The 16,607-nt window shown below is 37.0% G+C and overlaps 1 protein-coding gene across 9 annotated transcripts in view; it reads right to left on the minus strand.

Annotated features, from left to right (window-relative positions):
• Nucleotides 1-16,607, minus strand: part of CASK (calcium/calmodulin dependent serine protein kinase) — a 392,163-nt gene that overhangs the window by 43,234 nt on the left and 332,322 nt on the right. For all 9 annotated transcript variants that reach the window (XM_059909976.1, XM_059909981.1, XM_059909979.1 and 6 more), the window contains exon 15: nt 8,458-8,536. In XM_059909976.1, the coding sequence (XP_059765959.1) occupies nt 8,458-8,536 (79 nt within the window). The remainder of the gene's footprint in view (nt 1-8,457; nt 8,537-16,607) is intronic.

Genomic DNA, 16,607 nt, shown 5'->3' on the forward strand with positions numbered 1-16,607 from the left:
CAGTACCCTCTACCAGGAGCAAAGATTATGATTTGCTGAAGGCTTAGATGATGGTTAGCATTTTTAAGCAATAAAGTAATTTTTAATTAAAGTATGTATATTTTTTAGACATAATGCTATTGCACGCTTAATAGATGAAAGCATAGTGCAAACATAACTTTTATATGCACTGGGAAACAAAAAAATTCATGTGACTCACTTTATTGTGGTGGTCTGAAACCAAACCTGTAATATCTCCAAGGTATGCCTATGTAAAATAGCTATATGTTAAATATTAGGGGAAAGAAAGGGACCTATTTACAAGGATGAACATGCAACAAGAGATTATCAGCTGTGAACAGACAGATCCGAAAATAAAAAGAAGAACAAGTGACTAGTACCTCTAGAAAGGAAAAATATAATTGGTAGCATAAGCCAATGAACGGATGAGCTGAACAGGAGTTCATATATGGCTGAAGAGAGTTTCAGTGAACTGGAAGGCATAACCAAATAAATTGTCTAGAATGCAGTTCAGAGAAATAAGGAGATAAGGAAAATAGGAAACAAGAAATAGAGAATGGAGAAGAGGCAATATTTGAAGAAACATGGTTGTAAATTTTCTTGAACTGATGAAAACATGATTACACAGCTCCAGGAAGAATAATGTATCCCAAGTAGGATAAATAAAAAGAAATCCATGCTGGGAGGTAGTAAAACTACAGAACATCAAAGACAAAGACCTTAAAAAGTCCAGGGAGAAAGGAGAGATCACCTACAAAGCAAGGACAGTTATAGTGACACCAGACTTCTTGATATCAAACAACAGATGCCAAAAGAAAACAGAATGGTAACCATTAATTTAAAACTGTGCTCTCAGCAAAAGTAATCAAGATTGAGGCTGACATAAAAGGGGAAATTGACAGTAACACAATAATAGTAGGGGACTTTAACATCCCACTTTCACCAATGGACAGATCATCCAAAATGAAAAAAGGAAACACAAGCTTTAAATGACACATTAAACAAGATGGGCTTGGGCTTCCCTGGTGGCGCAGTGGTTGAGAATCTGCCTGCTAATGCAGGGGACACAGGTTCGAGCCCTGGTCTGGGAAGATCCCACATGCCGCGGAGCAACTAGGCCCGTGAGCCACAACTACTGAGCCTGCGTGTCTGGAGCCTGTGCTCCGCAACAAGAGAGGCCGCGATAGTGAGAGGCCCGTGCACCGCGATGAAGAGTGGCCCCCACTTGCCACAACTAGAGAAAGCCCTCACACAGAAACGAAGACCCAACACAGCCAAAAATAAATAATAGATAATAAATAATTTAAAAAAAAAAAAACAAAAAAAACAAGATGGGCTTAATTGATATTTATAGGACATTCCATCCAAAAACAACAGAATACACTTTCTTCTCAACTGCTCATGGAACATTCTCCAGAATAGATCATATCTTGGGTCACAAATCAAGCCTTGGTAAATTTAAGAAAATTGAAATGGTATCAAGTATCTTTTCCGACCACAGTGCTAAGAGACTAGATATCAATTACAGGAAAAAAACTGTAAAAAATACAAACACATGGAGGCTAAACAATATGCTTAAATAACCAAGAGATCACTGAAGAAATCAAAGAGAAAATCAAAAAATACCTAGAAACAAATGACAATGAAAACATGATGACCCAAAACCTATGGGATGCAGCAAAAGCAGTTCTAAGAGGGAAGCTTATAGCAATACAACCCTACCTCAAGAAACAAGAAATATCTCAAATAAACAACCTAGCTTTACACCTAAAGCAATTAGAGAAAGAAGAACCAAAAAAAACCCCAAAGTTAGCAGAAGGAAAGAAATCATAAAGATCAGATCAGAAACAAATGAAAAAGAAATGAAGGAAACGATAGCAAAGATCAATAAAACTAAAAGCTGGTTCTTTGAGAAGATAAACAAGATTGATAAACCACTAGACAGACTCATCAAGATAAAAAGGGAGAAAACTCAAATCAACAGAATTAGAAATGAAAAAAGGAGAAGTAACAACTGACACTGCAGAAATAAAAGGATCATGAGGGATTACTACAAGCAACTATATGCCAATAAAATGGACAACCTGGAAGAAATGGACACATTCTTAGAAAAGCACAACCTTCTGAGACTGAACCAGGAAGAAATAGAAAATATAAACAGACCAATCACAAGCAGTGAAATTGAGACTGTGATTAAAAATCTTCCAACAAACAAAAGCCCAGGACCAGATGGCTTCACAGGCGAATTCTATCAAACATTTAGAGAAGAGCTAACACCTATCCTTCTCAAACTCTTCCAAAATATAGCAGAGGGAGGAACACTCCCAAACTCATTCTACGAGGCCACCATCACCCTGATACCAAAACCAGACAAAGATGTCACAAAAAAAGAAAACTACAGGCCAATATCACTGAACAGAGATGCAAAAATCCTCAACAAAATACTAGCAAACAGAATCCAACAGCACATTAAAAGGATCATACACCATGATCAAGTGGGGTTTATCCCAGGAATGCAAGGATTCTTCAATATATGCAAATCAATCAATGTGATACACCATATTAACAAATTGAAGGAGAAAAACCATATGATAATCTCAATAGATGCAGAAAAAGCTTTCGACAAAATTCAACACCCATTTATGATAAAAACTCTCCACAAAGTAGGCATAGAGGGAACTTACCTCAACATAATAAAGGTCATATATGACAAACCCACAGTAAACATTCTCAATGGTGAAAAACTGAAACCATTTCAGCTAAAATCAGGAACAAGATAAGGATGCCCACTCTCTCCACTATTATTCAACATAGTTCTGGAAGTTTTAGCCACAGTGATCAAAGAAGAAAAAGAAATAAAAGGAATCTAAATCAGAAAAGAAGTAAAGCTGTCACTCTTTGCAGATGACGTGATACTATACATAGAGAATCCTAAAGATGCCACCAGAAAACTACTAGAGCTAATCAATGACTTTGGTAAAGTTGCAGGATACAAAATTAATGCACAGAAATCTCTTGCATTCCTATACACTAATGATGAAAACTCTGAAAGAGAAATTAAGGAAACACTCCCATTAACCACTGCAACAAAAAGAATAAAATACCTAGGAATAAACCTACCTAAGGAGGTAAAAGACCTGTATGCAGAAAACTATAAGACACTGATGAAAGAAATTAAAGATGATACCAACAGATGGAGAGATATACCATGTTCTTGGATTGGGAGAATCAACATTGTGAACATGATTCTACTACCCAAAGCAATCTACAGATTCAATGCAATCCCTATCAAATTACCAGTGGCATTTTTTATGGAACTAGAACAAAAAATCTTAAAATTTGTATGGAGACACAAAAGACCCCGAATAGCCAAAGCAGTCTTGAGGGAAAAAAACGGAGCTGGAGGAATCAGACTCCCTGACTTCAGACTATACTACAAAGCTACAGTAATCAAGACAGTATGGTACTGACATTAAAACAGAAATATAGATCAATGGAACAGGATAGAGAGCCCAGAGATAAACCCACACACATATGGTCACCTTATCTTTGATAAAGGAGGCAAGAATATACAATGGAGAAAAGACAGCCTCTTCAATAAGTGGTGCTGGGAAAACTGGACAGCTACATGAAAAAGAATGAAATTAGAACACTCCCTAACACCATACACAAAAATAAACTCAAAATGGATTAAAGACCTAAATGTAAGGTCAGACACTATAAAACTCTTAGAGGAAAACATAGGAAGAACACTCTTTGACATAAATCACAGCAATATCCTTTTTGACCCACCTCCTAGAGAAATGGAAATAAAAACAAAAATAAACAAATGGGACCTAATGAAACTTAAAAGCTTTTGCACAGCAAAGGAAAACATAAACAAGACGAAAAGACAACCCTCAGAATGGGAGAAAATATTTGCAAATGAAGCAACTGAGAAAGGATTCATCTCCAAAATATACAAGCAGCTCATGCAGCTCAATATCAAAAAAGCAAACAACCCAATCCAAAAATGGGCAGAAGACCTAAATAGACATTTCTCCAAAGAAGATATACAGATTGCCAACAAACACATGAAAGGATGCTCAACATCGCTAATCATTAGAGAAATGCAAATCAAAACTACAATGAGGTATCACCTCACACCGGTCAGAATGGCCATCATCAAAATATCTACAAACCGTAAATGCTGGAAAGGGTGTGGTGAAAAGGGGACTCTCTTGCACTGTTGGTGGGAATGTAAATTGATACAGCCACTATGGAGAACAGCATGGAGGTTCCTTAAAAACCTAAAAATAGAACTACCATATGACCCAGCAATCCCACTACTGAGCATATACCCTGAGAAAACCATAATTCAAAAAGAGTCATGTACCACAATGCTCACTGCAGCTGTATTTACAATAGCCAGGACATGGAAGCAACCTAAGTGTCCATCGACAGATGAATGGATAAAGAAGATGTGGCACATATATACAATGGAATATTACTCAGCCATAAAAGGAAACGAAATTGAGTTATTTATAATGAAGTAGGTGAACATAGAGTCTGTCATACTGAGTGAAGTAAGTCAGAAAGAGAAAAACGAATACCGTATGCTAACATATATATGGAATCTAAAAAAGAAAACCAACAAAAAAGGTTCTGAAGAACCTAGGGGCAGGACAGGAATAAAGACACAGACGTAGAGAATGGACTTGCGGACATGGGGAGGGGGAAGGGTAAGCTGGGACGAAGTGAGAGAGTAGCATTGACATATATACACTACCAAATGTAAAAAAATAGCTAGTGGGAAGCAGCTGCATCACACCGCACGGGGAGATCAGCTTGGTGCTTTGTGACCACCTAGAGGGGTGGGATAGGGAAAGTGGAAGGGAGATGCAAGAGGGAGGGGATATGGGGATATATGTATACATATAGCTGATTCACTTTGTTATACAGCACAAACTAACACAACATTGTAAAGCAATTATACTCCTATAAAGATGTTCAAAAAAAAAAAAGATTGAGGCTGAAATGAAATATTTACAGATAAACACCACCTGAGGGAGTTTATCAACAAGAGACTATCACTAAAGGAACTTTAAAGGATGTAGTTTAGGAAGAAGGAAAATGCTCCCCAAAGGATGGTCTGCAATGCAAAAAGGAATGATGAGCAAATAAAATCCTAAACATTTATGTAAATCCAAACAAAAATGGTCATGTATTTTAAGAGTAATTTCAAATTTGTGGATTTAAAACAGGACAGAACGAAAGTGCTGGGCAAGAATAATATGCAAGTCAAGACTGGGATCTAACTTGATGTTCCAATGTCTTTGTATTCTTTGGGAGTGGGAATAACATACTGTTTCACTTTAGTATATGTCAAGTTAAATACGCATGACAAAATTTCAAGGTAACCACCTAAAAAATAGAAATAGAGTGCTGAAATTCTAATTTACCTGGGGGTGGGGGGATGGAACAAAAATGAAGGAAAAATATCAATTAAAATATGGAATAAATATTAAAAAAAGCAAGATGATAGAAATCATCAAAATAAATATTAATGGACTAACCTTGCCCATTAAAAGATAGCAATCATCAGAGTGCATTACAAAATGAAAAACCCAAATTTGGAAATGTTTGTAAGACACACTCTACAGCATACAGGCACAGAATGGTTAGAAATAAAAGGAGGGAAGAAGACATGCTAGGAAATACTAAAATTAAGCTGGAATAACTATATTAATATAAAATAGGTTTTAAGTAGAAAGTATATTAAGGATAGACATGGTTACCAGGCACGTCTATGCTCCTAATAAAACAGCTTTGAATATATAAAACCAAAAGTGAGAGATCTATAAGTAGAAATAGAGAAACTCTACCATGATAATTGGAATATTTCAACAATTATTGATAGGTCAAACAGATAAAAAATTAGTCAATATATAGAATATTTGAACAAAAAAATTAACCTCAAGCAATCATATAGAGAACTCTGCATGCAACAATTAAAGAATAGTCAAAAAAAAAAGAATAAACAGTCTTCTTAAGTACACATGGACCATTTACAAAAATGATTAAAGTGCTATGCCATAAAGCAAGTCTGAACAAACCTCAAAGAAATGGTGTCATACAGATCACATTCTCTGACCCCAATGCAATTAAGTTAGAAGTAAAACATTAAAAGATATACAGGAAATCCTCTTAAATGTGGTACATAAAAATATTTCTAAATAACTTGTGGGTCAATGAAAAATATAACACTAGAAATTCAAAAATACTTAGAACTGAATCACAATAAAAATGCTTCATATCGTAACTGGTGGGATACTGATAAAACAGTACTTAGACAGGTAGAGTTTAACCTTAAATGAATATATTAGAGATGAAGAAAGACCGGAATAAATGAACTAAGTGTTGAATTTTAAAAGTTAGATAAAACCAATAGAAAGTAGAAGGAAGGAGAAAATAAAAATTCGGTCATAAAACAATAAAATAGAAGATAAATATACAATGGAGAGAATTAACAGAACCCAAAGTGGGTTTTTGAACAAACCTCTGGTAAGTTGATCAAGAGAAAAAAGACAAGGCACAAATAAATATTAGGAATAAAGGCTACATAATTACAGAGACGGCAGAAAATAAAAAGGTAAGTGGACACTAAGAAGAAGCTTACTAGAATAATTTTAAAAACTTAAGATTTTTTCAGAAAAATGTAATTTACCAGAGCTCACTCAAGATATAGAAAGGCTGAATAGCCTTATGAATGTTAAAGAAATTGAAACAGTGGTAAAAAAAAAAAAAAAAAAACTTCCTTGAAAGAAACCAAACACAAAACACCAGCCCCTGATAGTTTTATAGGCAAGTTCTACTAAACTTACAGGCTACAAATCATTCCAATATTATACAATATTCAGAGAACTCATGAAGAGAGGTTCTCCAAGTCATTTTATGAGGCCAATGTAACTTTGAAACTAACATCAGAGAAACACAGGAAAGGAAAATTAACTACAGGCCAGTCTCACTCCTAATTACAATCACAAAAATCTTAAACCAAATAATAGCACATAGAATCAAGCAGTACATACCAAAAGATAATACACAATGACTAAGCTGGGTTTATCTGAAAAATGCCAGGAGCGGGGTGGTTATCATTAGGATGTCTTTAAAAAGTCATTCACCACATTAATAGGTAAAAAGAAGAAAAATCATCTCAGCAGATGCAGAAGAAGCATTTGATAAAATTCAAAACCCAATCATAATTAAAATGTCCAGCAACTAAGGATATAAGAGAACTTCTTCAGCTCTAATAAAAGGTATCTACTAAAAATCTATAGTAAATATTCTTCATGGGGAAACTTTGGAAAGCTACCTTTTAGAAACAAGAATAGGACAAGGATGTTCACTATACCACTTCTATTAGACAGCAGGTTTCTGCCAGTGCGGTAATATAAGAAAAAGAGATTAAAGAAATAATGGTGTTGTGACTTTACTGAATTTATAGCAAGTTATTGAAAATAATAAACAAAAAATTCATACAGGAATTTAAAACCAAACATCCTCCTGTGTGAGTGCTATCCACTCACGAAACCTACAGATTCCTCTGAAGGCAGCAGTAACGCCAGACACAGCAGTCATCTCTAAAGAGGACAAGAAGGCACTAAAAGGCTTATGGTGTTACCTCTTGCTCTCCAGGGTTAAGGAAAGAAGTGTTAAGTACAAAAATAACACGATCTCAAAGAAAGGAAGTCTAATTTTTGGACAGGAGAATCATTTTTGGATCAGGCTCTAAATACTAATGCATATAACTCAGTCCTTTCAAAGAGGAGCCTAAACCTACACGTCTAAATCCCGTCCACCTGAGGGTTAACAATAGTTCCTCTTTCTCAAAAAATCATTCTTTGTCTACTTCAGTCCTTAGTGTATTCCCTTCTCAGAATGACTGCACTTATTGTAGCAGGTATTAAGAACTTAATCACAGGTTTGATATCTCTTATTTTACCATTTAAATTTTATATTGTTATTTATCAAATTCTAATTTCCTAATTTACAAATAGTGTATCTCATTCCTGAATGAATGAGAGAGCAATTCTTCAACTGTCATTTAACTTTGCAAATATATATCTATCTATCTTATATCCCAGTACAGATGTCTTCCACATATCCTGAGGCCTGATATGATAATGCTTTAGTTTATCTCCCATGGCCTCTAATAAGTCAGGATCTAAAGAGTGACTCAGAGATGCTCCTGCAACAAAACTATAATATACCCTCCCTTGAGTATCTACAGATTGGAGCATGTGGAGATGAATAAAAGCGAATGGAGGCCAACAGTGATTAAAACCAAAGACAGATAACTTAAATAAATCATTTATATAAAACATAAATGAAACTGATCTTTTATATGGATCATAAAACACTAGGCTACAGGAAAAAAATTAAGGAAGGAAAGAAGGAATTATATATGGAACTTACCTTGCCTATGAATCATGCCCCCATGCATGATTCTTGCAACAATACAGTGATTTAGCTCATTCATTTTTAAAGTGATTCCCTGTAAAAAGTTAAACAAAAACAGAATTACTGTAAGAGGGCACTTCTTTTTATATTTGTGATTTTGCTGTAGATAACCTTAATTACAAAAGTTAGGAAAACATTAAAGAAAACATAGAAAATGGAGGAGAAAACTCCATTATGCCACAACAGAAATATTAATTTTGATATTTTGAGTACTATAATAATAGTACACATACATTTTATATAATGCTTTTTTAATCCTATAATTATTTTCCATGTTGCTAATAATTTAAAACACTTTTATCGATGTAGAATTGACATATGCTTATGTAAAGTGTACAATTTGACAAGTTTGATATATGTATACATGTGTGAAACCATCACCACAATCAGGATAATGAATATATCCATCACTCCCAAAAGTTTCCTCATGCCCACTGGTAATCTACTCACATCCCTCCATGCCCTGCTCCTCCACCTCAACATCCCTAAGCAACCATTGATATGTTTTCACTGGCTATAGATTAGTTTGCACTTTCTATAAATGAACTCATACAGTATGAACTCTTTTTTTTTTTTTTAGTATGAACTCTTTTATGTTGCTTTTTTTTCACTCACAACGTGAGATTCAACTACATCAATAGTTCATACTTTGTTCTTGCTGAATATTCCACTGTATGGATATACCATTTTGTTTATCCATTCACCCACTGAATTGCTTCTAGCTTTTGTCTCTTATAAATAAAGCTGTATTAATGGATTAGTCTCCGCTTGGCCATGATGTATTTTTCCTTTTTTAAGATATGGATTTGTTTAGAATTTTTGCATCTATATTCACAAGGATTACTGGTCTGCAGTTTTCTTTTCTTGCAAAATGTCTGTTTTTGGTATCAGGGTAATGCTAGCTGCCTCTTCCTCCTTCTCCTTCTCATCAAAAATAGTAAGTTGGGGGGCTTCCCTGGTGGCGTAGTGGTTGAGGGTCTGCCTGCCAATGCAGGGGACACGGGTTCGAGCCCTGGTCTGGGAGGATCCCACATGCTGTGGAGCGGCTGGGCCTGTGAGCCACAAGTGCCGAGCCTGCGCGTCTGGAGCCTGTGCTCCGCAACAAGAGAGGCCGCGATAGTGAGAGGCCTGCGCACCATGAGAAGAGTGGCTCCCGCTCGCCGCAACTGGAGAAAGCCCTCGCACAGAAACGAAGACCCAACACAGCCATAAATAAATAAATAAATAAATTAGCTTTAAAAAAAATAGTAAGTTGGGAAGAATTCCTTCCTTTTCAATGTTTTGGGAAGAGTTTGTATACAATTGGTACTGTTTCTTTATTACATGTTTGGTAGAATTTACCAGTAAAGCCATCTTGGCCTGGAGTTTTCTTTGAGGGATTTTTTTTTTTAACCTAAATTCAATTTTTAAATAGTATAGGGCAATTCAGTTTTTTCCTTTTTAAGTGAACTTTGGTAGTTTCTGTCTCCCAGTGAATTTGTCTATTTCATTTAGGTTGTTGAATTGATTGACATAAAGTTGTTTACCATATTTCCTTATTATTCTTTTTATATCTGTAGAATCTGTAGTAATGTCACTTTTCTTATGAATGATACTGGTAATTAGTGTGTTTTTTTCCCTTGACTGATCCGATCTTGTCAAAGGAAAAGTTTTACTGATTTTTCTATTGTTTTTATTTTCTATTTCATTGATTTCCACTTTGATCTTTATTATTTCTTTTCTTTTACTCACTTTGGGTTTAATTTGCTCTTTTTGTTCTAGTTTCTTAAGGTAGAAGCTGAGGTCATTGTTTTAAGATATTTCTTCTTTTTAACATTGGTGTTTAGTGCTACACATTTCTCCCTAAGTACTGCTTTAGCAGTATCCCACAAGTTCTGGTATGTTGTGGTTTCATTTTCATTCACTTCAAAATACTTTAAAATTTCCCTTTTGATTTCTTCTTTCATCCATGGGTTGTTTAGAATTGGATAATTTAGTTTTCAAGTGCTTGGGGATTTTCCCAGACATCTTTCTGTTATCCATTTCTAATTTAATTCCACTGTGGTCTGAGAATATACTTTGATATTAATAGAGTCACTCTGGCTTCCTTTTGATTAATGTCATCATCAAAGTATATCTTTTTCCATCCTTTTCCTTTGAAAAGATTTGTCTTCATGTATAAAGCATTTCTTGCAGGCAATATATAATTTGGTTTTGCTTTCTCCCCACACCCTAACCTGACAACCTTTGCTTTTTAATTTGGGGAATTTAGACTATTTACATTTAATATGATTACTGATACAGTCAGGTATAAATATATCTTCTTGCTATTTGATTTCTATTTGTCCCATCTGTCGTATGTTCCCTTTTTCCTCTTTTTCTGCCTTCCTTTGGATTTATTTTCATACTATTTTCTCTCCTGTTTTCTTATTAGCTACAATTGTTTTGTTGTTTTAGTGGTTGCTTTAGGGTTTATAGCATACATCTTTAACTTATCAGTCTACCTTCAAGTGATATTATACCATGTCATGTACAATATAAGAACCTTCTAACATTATACTTCCACTTCCTTCCTCCTGACCTTTGTGCTGTTATACATTTTACTTTTACATGTTAAAAAACCCCAAACAGGGCTTCCCTGGTGGCCCAGTGGTTGAGAATCCGCCTGCCAATGCAGGGGACACGGGTTTGAGCCCTGGTCTGGGAGGACCCCACATGCCGCGGAGCAACTAAGCCCGTGAGCCACAGCTACTGAGCCTGCGTGTCTGGAGCCCGTGCTCCGCAACAGGAGAGGCCGCGACAGTGAGAGGCTCGCGCACCGCGATGAAGAGTGGCCCCCCACTCGCTGCAACTGGAGAAAGCCCTCGCACAGAAACGAAGACCCAACACAGCCAAAAATAAATAAATAAATAATTAAAAAAAAAAAGATTAGGAGACTGACCACCTGAGAGGAGATTAAGGGAGTGCAGCCCCCCCTTCACACCCTGATCTTGTCAAAGACCCCACCCTTGAACCATTGTTAAAAAAAAACAACCCAAACACATTGCTATTATTTTTGTTTAGACTTCCATTTATCTTTTAGAGAGATTTAAATGATAAGGATGTCCTTTAACATTTCTTATACTGTAAGTCTACTGAATTATTTCAGTTTTGGTATGTCTGAAAATGTTTTTATTTTACCTTTATTTTTGGATAGATACCTTTGCTGGGTTTAGAATTCTAACCTGAGAGTTTTTTTTTTTTTTCCCCTTTCAGTACTTTAAAGTCATTGTTCTTCTTAATTGTACTGTTTCTCATAAGAAATCTGATATCATTCTTATCTTTGTTCCCCTGTATGCAACATTTCTTTTTTGTCTCTGTTTTTAAGACCTATTTATTACAGGTTCTAAGCAGTTTGATTATGATGTACCTTGGTGTTGTTTTCCTCATGTTTCTTGTGCTTGGGGTTCATTGTGATTCTTGCATCTGTGGATTTATAGTTTTCATCAAATTTGGAATGTTTTCAGTCATTATTTCTTCAAATATATTTCCTGTTTCTTCTTCACTGTCTTCTCCTTCATAGACTCCAATTAACCAAATATTAGGCTGCCTGAAGTTGTCCCACAGCTCAGTGATATTCTTTTCATTTTTAAAAATTCTTTTCCTTTCTGTGTTTTGTTTTGGATGGTTTCTATTGCTGTGTCCTTTGAGTTCACTAATCTATTCTTCTGAAATGTCTAATCTGCCATTTATCCCATAGTGCAATTTTTCTGCTAATTCTAATATCTTTGTCAGTTGCATGTCAGTTTTGATTGATTATTCTCCACATTATAGGTCACATTTTCCTGCCTCTTTACATGCTTAGTAATGTTTGATTAGATTGAAGACATTGTGAATTTTATCTTATTGCATGCTAGATTTTTTTTTTTATTCCTGTAAATATTCTTAAGCTTTGTCCTGGGATGTAGTTCAGTTACTTGGAAATAGTTTGATCCTTTGGGTCTTGCTTTCATGATTTGTTAAGGCAGGTCTGGGGCAATTCTCTATCTATCTAGGGCTACTTATTCCTCATTACTGAGGCAAGACCTTCCTAAGCACTCTATACAATGCCCCTTGAATTGGTTTTTCTAGTCTGGGTGGTGGGAACAGGCAGTGAGTGTTGGGCACTGTTCCCTCTCATCCTTTTGGATGGTCTTTCCTTGGCTCCGGGTAGGTTCCTTTCATAAATGTGCTGATCATTATTCAGATGAATACCTGAGGGGGACCCTCTATAGATCTCTAGGGTTCTCTCTCTGTGCAGCTCTCTCCTCTTCAGTACTCTGTCCTATGAACTTTAGTTCTTTGGTCTTCCCAGGCCCTCAGCTGTGTCTCTTCAGGGAGTCTGCCTGCTCTGCCTCAGTTCCCCCTCACTGTACTGTGACTTGGAAACTCTCTCATGTCAGTAAGGTGGGGCAACCATAGTGCTCACCTTATTTGCTTCCTGTTTCTTAGGGATCACTGTCCTTTGCTGCCTGATGTCCAGTGTCTTGAAAACTGTTACTTCATTTTGTGTGTTTAAAATTTTTTTTGGTTGTTTCAGGTGAGAGGGTAAATCTGTTCCTGTTACTCCACCTTGGTTGGAAGTGGAAGCTCTATATACTTAATGCCAGAATACTATTCTATGGAATAGATTACTTTTACTTTCCAATTATTCACCATTATATGAGAAGCTTTCATAAACATATTTTTGTACTAGACTTGGTTGATTCTAAGAGTCACATGGGGACCTTTTTTTTTTTTTTTTTTTGGCTGTGTTGGGTCTTCATTTCTGTGCGAGGGCTCTCTCTAGTTGCGGCAAGCGGGGGCCACTCTTCATCACAGTGCGCAGGCCTCTCACTATCGCGGCCTCTCTTGTTGCGGAGCAGAGGCTCCAGACGCGCAGGCTCAGTAGTTGTGGCTCACGGGCCCAGTTGCTCCGCGGCATGTGGGATCCTCCCAGACCAGGGCTCGAACCCGTGTCCCCTGCATTGGCAGGCAGATTCTCAACCACTGCGCCACCAGGGAAGCCTGGACCTTTTAAATAATATTAACTTTATTTATTTATTTTATATTTTATTTATTTATTTTTGGCTACATTGGGTCTTTGTTGCTGCACGTGGGCTTTCTCTAGTTGCTGCAAGCGGGGGCTACTCTTCGTTGTGGTGCACGTGCTTCTCATTGAGGTGGCTTCTCTTGTTGTGGAGCACGGGCTCTAGGCACGTGGGCTTCAGTAGTTGTGGCATGCGGGCTCAGTAGTTGTGGCTCGCAGGCTCTAGAGCGCAGGCTCAGTAGTTGCGGTGCATGGGCTTAGTTGCTCCATGGCATGTGGGCTCTTCCCGGACCAGGGCTTGAATCCGTGTCCCCTGCATTGGCAGGCAGATTCTTAACCACTGTGCCACAAGGGAAGTCCAATATTGAGTTTTAAACTCACTCTTTGGATTTAGATTCAGGAAGTGTGGAATAGAGCCCAGATCTGTATTTTTAACAAGCTCCCTTGGTGAAAACTGGTCTTAAATTTGAGATGATTAGGGGTAGGGGGACTCTGTCTTATCTTCTTCATTGGAAAATAACATTCTGTTAGAAAGTTCTGTGAAAATATTTGAGACGTTATAATCTAGACCCTGTCTGAATTTGTACAATTCTATAAAATATAACTTTGTATGGTTCCTATTTTGTGGTTCTTAGAAGTGGTAGGCAAGCAATTTAAAAAACTGGTTTATCAAATGTTTCTAGTCCCACATTCAACTGTATTGTTCAAGTATCATTTCTAACTTGTACATTCAATCAGCATCTATGGTTACCAAGAGAAGGTGTTCCTGGAAAAATGTTGTAAATTAATGTGTAAGTCAAATCTAACTTCAGAAGGGAAATGATAGTATGATGGGGGTTCCATCCTTGAAATTAATAAATTAATGTATTCATTCAACCAATATTACTGTGAACCTGTTATATGGCAGACACTCTGCTAGACACAGTAGTGAATGCGATAGACAGGGTCTCTCTTGGCTAGGGAAAGTTCACCTCAAACCAACTGGAGTTAATATTTATTATTTTGTCTACTTCAAACATTTCTCTGCAGAGAGGAATTGATTCATGTTTTCTCTGTTCATAAGTTCCCAAATTCCAGGGAAAGGATTTGGCCCAGCTACCACTGAACCTACCCCAGCTTGGGGTAAACTCCTGGCCTTTCCTTGTTTACATAAGCCTCTCCCCTGTTGTCTAAGCTATTTTAAGTTTGGTCTTTAACACTTGCAACTATGGGAGTACCAATCAATAGAGAAATAATTATAGGTGAGATGTTAAAAATGGGAAAACAAGGGTGTAACGGGAGTACAACACCCTTGGGAGATGGACCCAGCATACATAGTTGGAAACATTGTAGACGGTCCAAAAAGCAAAAGAGATCATACAGGTATATCCTGCACGGTAATATAATGTTTTTAATAGGACAAATAAGCAAGCAAATGAAGCTGTATTAAATGTAATAGAAAACTATATTATTGAAAATATATTTCATATAAAAATAATTTGTTTTTATGGCAACCAATTAAAAGAAGAAATACACACCTTCACTAGGATCACAGAAGATGGAAGACAGGAGGGCTTCTTTAAGGAGACTTTTAGGGAAGATTCAAGGCCATTTTGTACTTTCTGAAAAATGTAACTCAGGGGTGCAGTTTTACGCTTTTACTCAGTCTATGTGTCTATGTAGTTAACCATACAGAAGATCAAGCAACTGTCATTGGGTTGCTTTAGAATATGACGATCACAAGACATTTCTGGGCCTCCTTCTTGTGGTCACTTCCACTTTCCTGTCTGCTCTGATTGGCTGAACATCACCCCCTCTCCTGCTTCTCTGACGCAGCCTTCTCTCCGCTATAGCTCTGTCATAACTGTACCCGTTAAACAAACTGTGCTAAAGTGCATATTTACTTGTTTAATGTAGGTAGCCCTGGGACTTCCCTGGCGGTCCAATGGTTAAGACTCCACACCTCCAGTGCAGGGGGCACAGGTTCGATCGCTGGTCAGGGAACTAAGATCCCGCATGCCCTGCAGGGTGGCCCCCACTCCAAAAAAAAAAGAAAAAAAGAAAAAAAAGTAGGTAGCCCTGTGGAAACTGAGTTCCATGAAGGGGCCATGTCTTATCTGCCACTACATCATTGGTGTACAGTGATCTGCACATAGTATAGGCACTTTAAAAAATTTGCTAAATGAGTGAATGAATATATAAAATGAATGAGGGGAATATTAGACTTTCAGAGCTGGGTGGAATTTTGGGGATCGTGTAGTCAAGCACACTTTTGGTAATACTTGCTAAGCAAAGTATGAGCAAAATGAGGCCCACTGACATGAAGTGATTTGCCCGAGGTACCCAAAAGTTGCTACTGCCTGCACTCTTTTAAGTCAAAGAGTTGCTTGGAGAGCACCAGGTGGGTGAGGTGATTTGCATGTCCCCTGTCTGCTGTAAGTCCTGAGATAATATAGTGTAACTGGCAAAGAACAGTAAATGAGAATTACAACCCGAATATCTAGAGTTGAGGGCTTTCTGGAAATTGCAGTCATAGGATCACTGCTCTGTAACTCTTCCTATAACTTGGAAAGCAACTGGGCAACTTTCTTAAGTAATTTGTTTTCCTATATCCCAATATCCCTTTTCTGTGCTCTGAGGAAAACATATGAATGCATACGTTTGAATGTTTTCCTTTTCCCTAAAGAAATGATTTCTCCTAGAACTTGGGACTTTCCCAATACTCCCTGTCTCAGCGGTAGCATCATTGTCCATCTGGCTGTGAAAAGCCTAAAGCTTAGGGTCATCCTCGATACTTGCTTCTCCCTCAGTCCCCAGTGTCAATCCATTATCAAGGTCTTTTGTTAAATCTATTCACTTCTTTCCATTTGACATCCATCCCTCTAGTTCAGAGTTCCATCACCTCTCCCCTGTATTACTGCAATAACAGTCTCTTAACTGCTCTCCCTATATCCACTCTTGTCCCCCTCTAATCCATTCTCCAGAGTAATTATTTCTAAAATGAAAATCTGATCTTATCTCCCTGCTTAAAACTCTTTAATAGCCTCCCACTGTTTTTAAGATAAAAAACAGAATCAATACTTGTGAGGTCCTGTTCCTG

Source organism: Balaenoptera ricei, chromosome X (assembly GCF_028023285.1).
Source record: "Balaenoptera ricei isolate mBalRic1 chromosome X, mBalRic1.hap2, whole genome shotgun sequence".
NCBI lineage: Eukaryota > Metazoa > Chordata > Mammalia > Artiodactyla > Balaenopteridae > Balaenoptera > Balaenoptera ricei.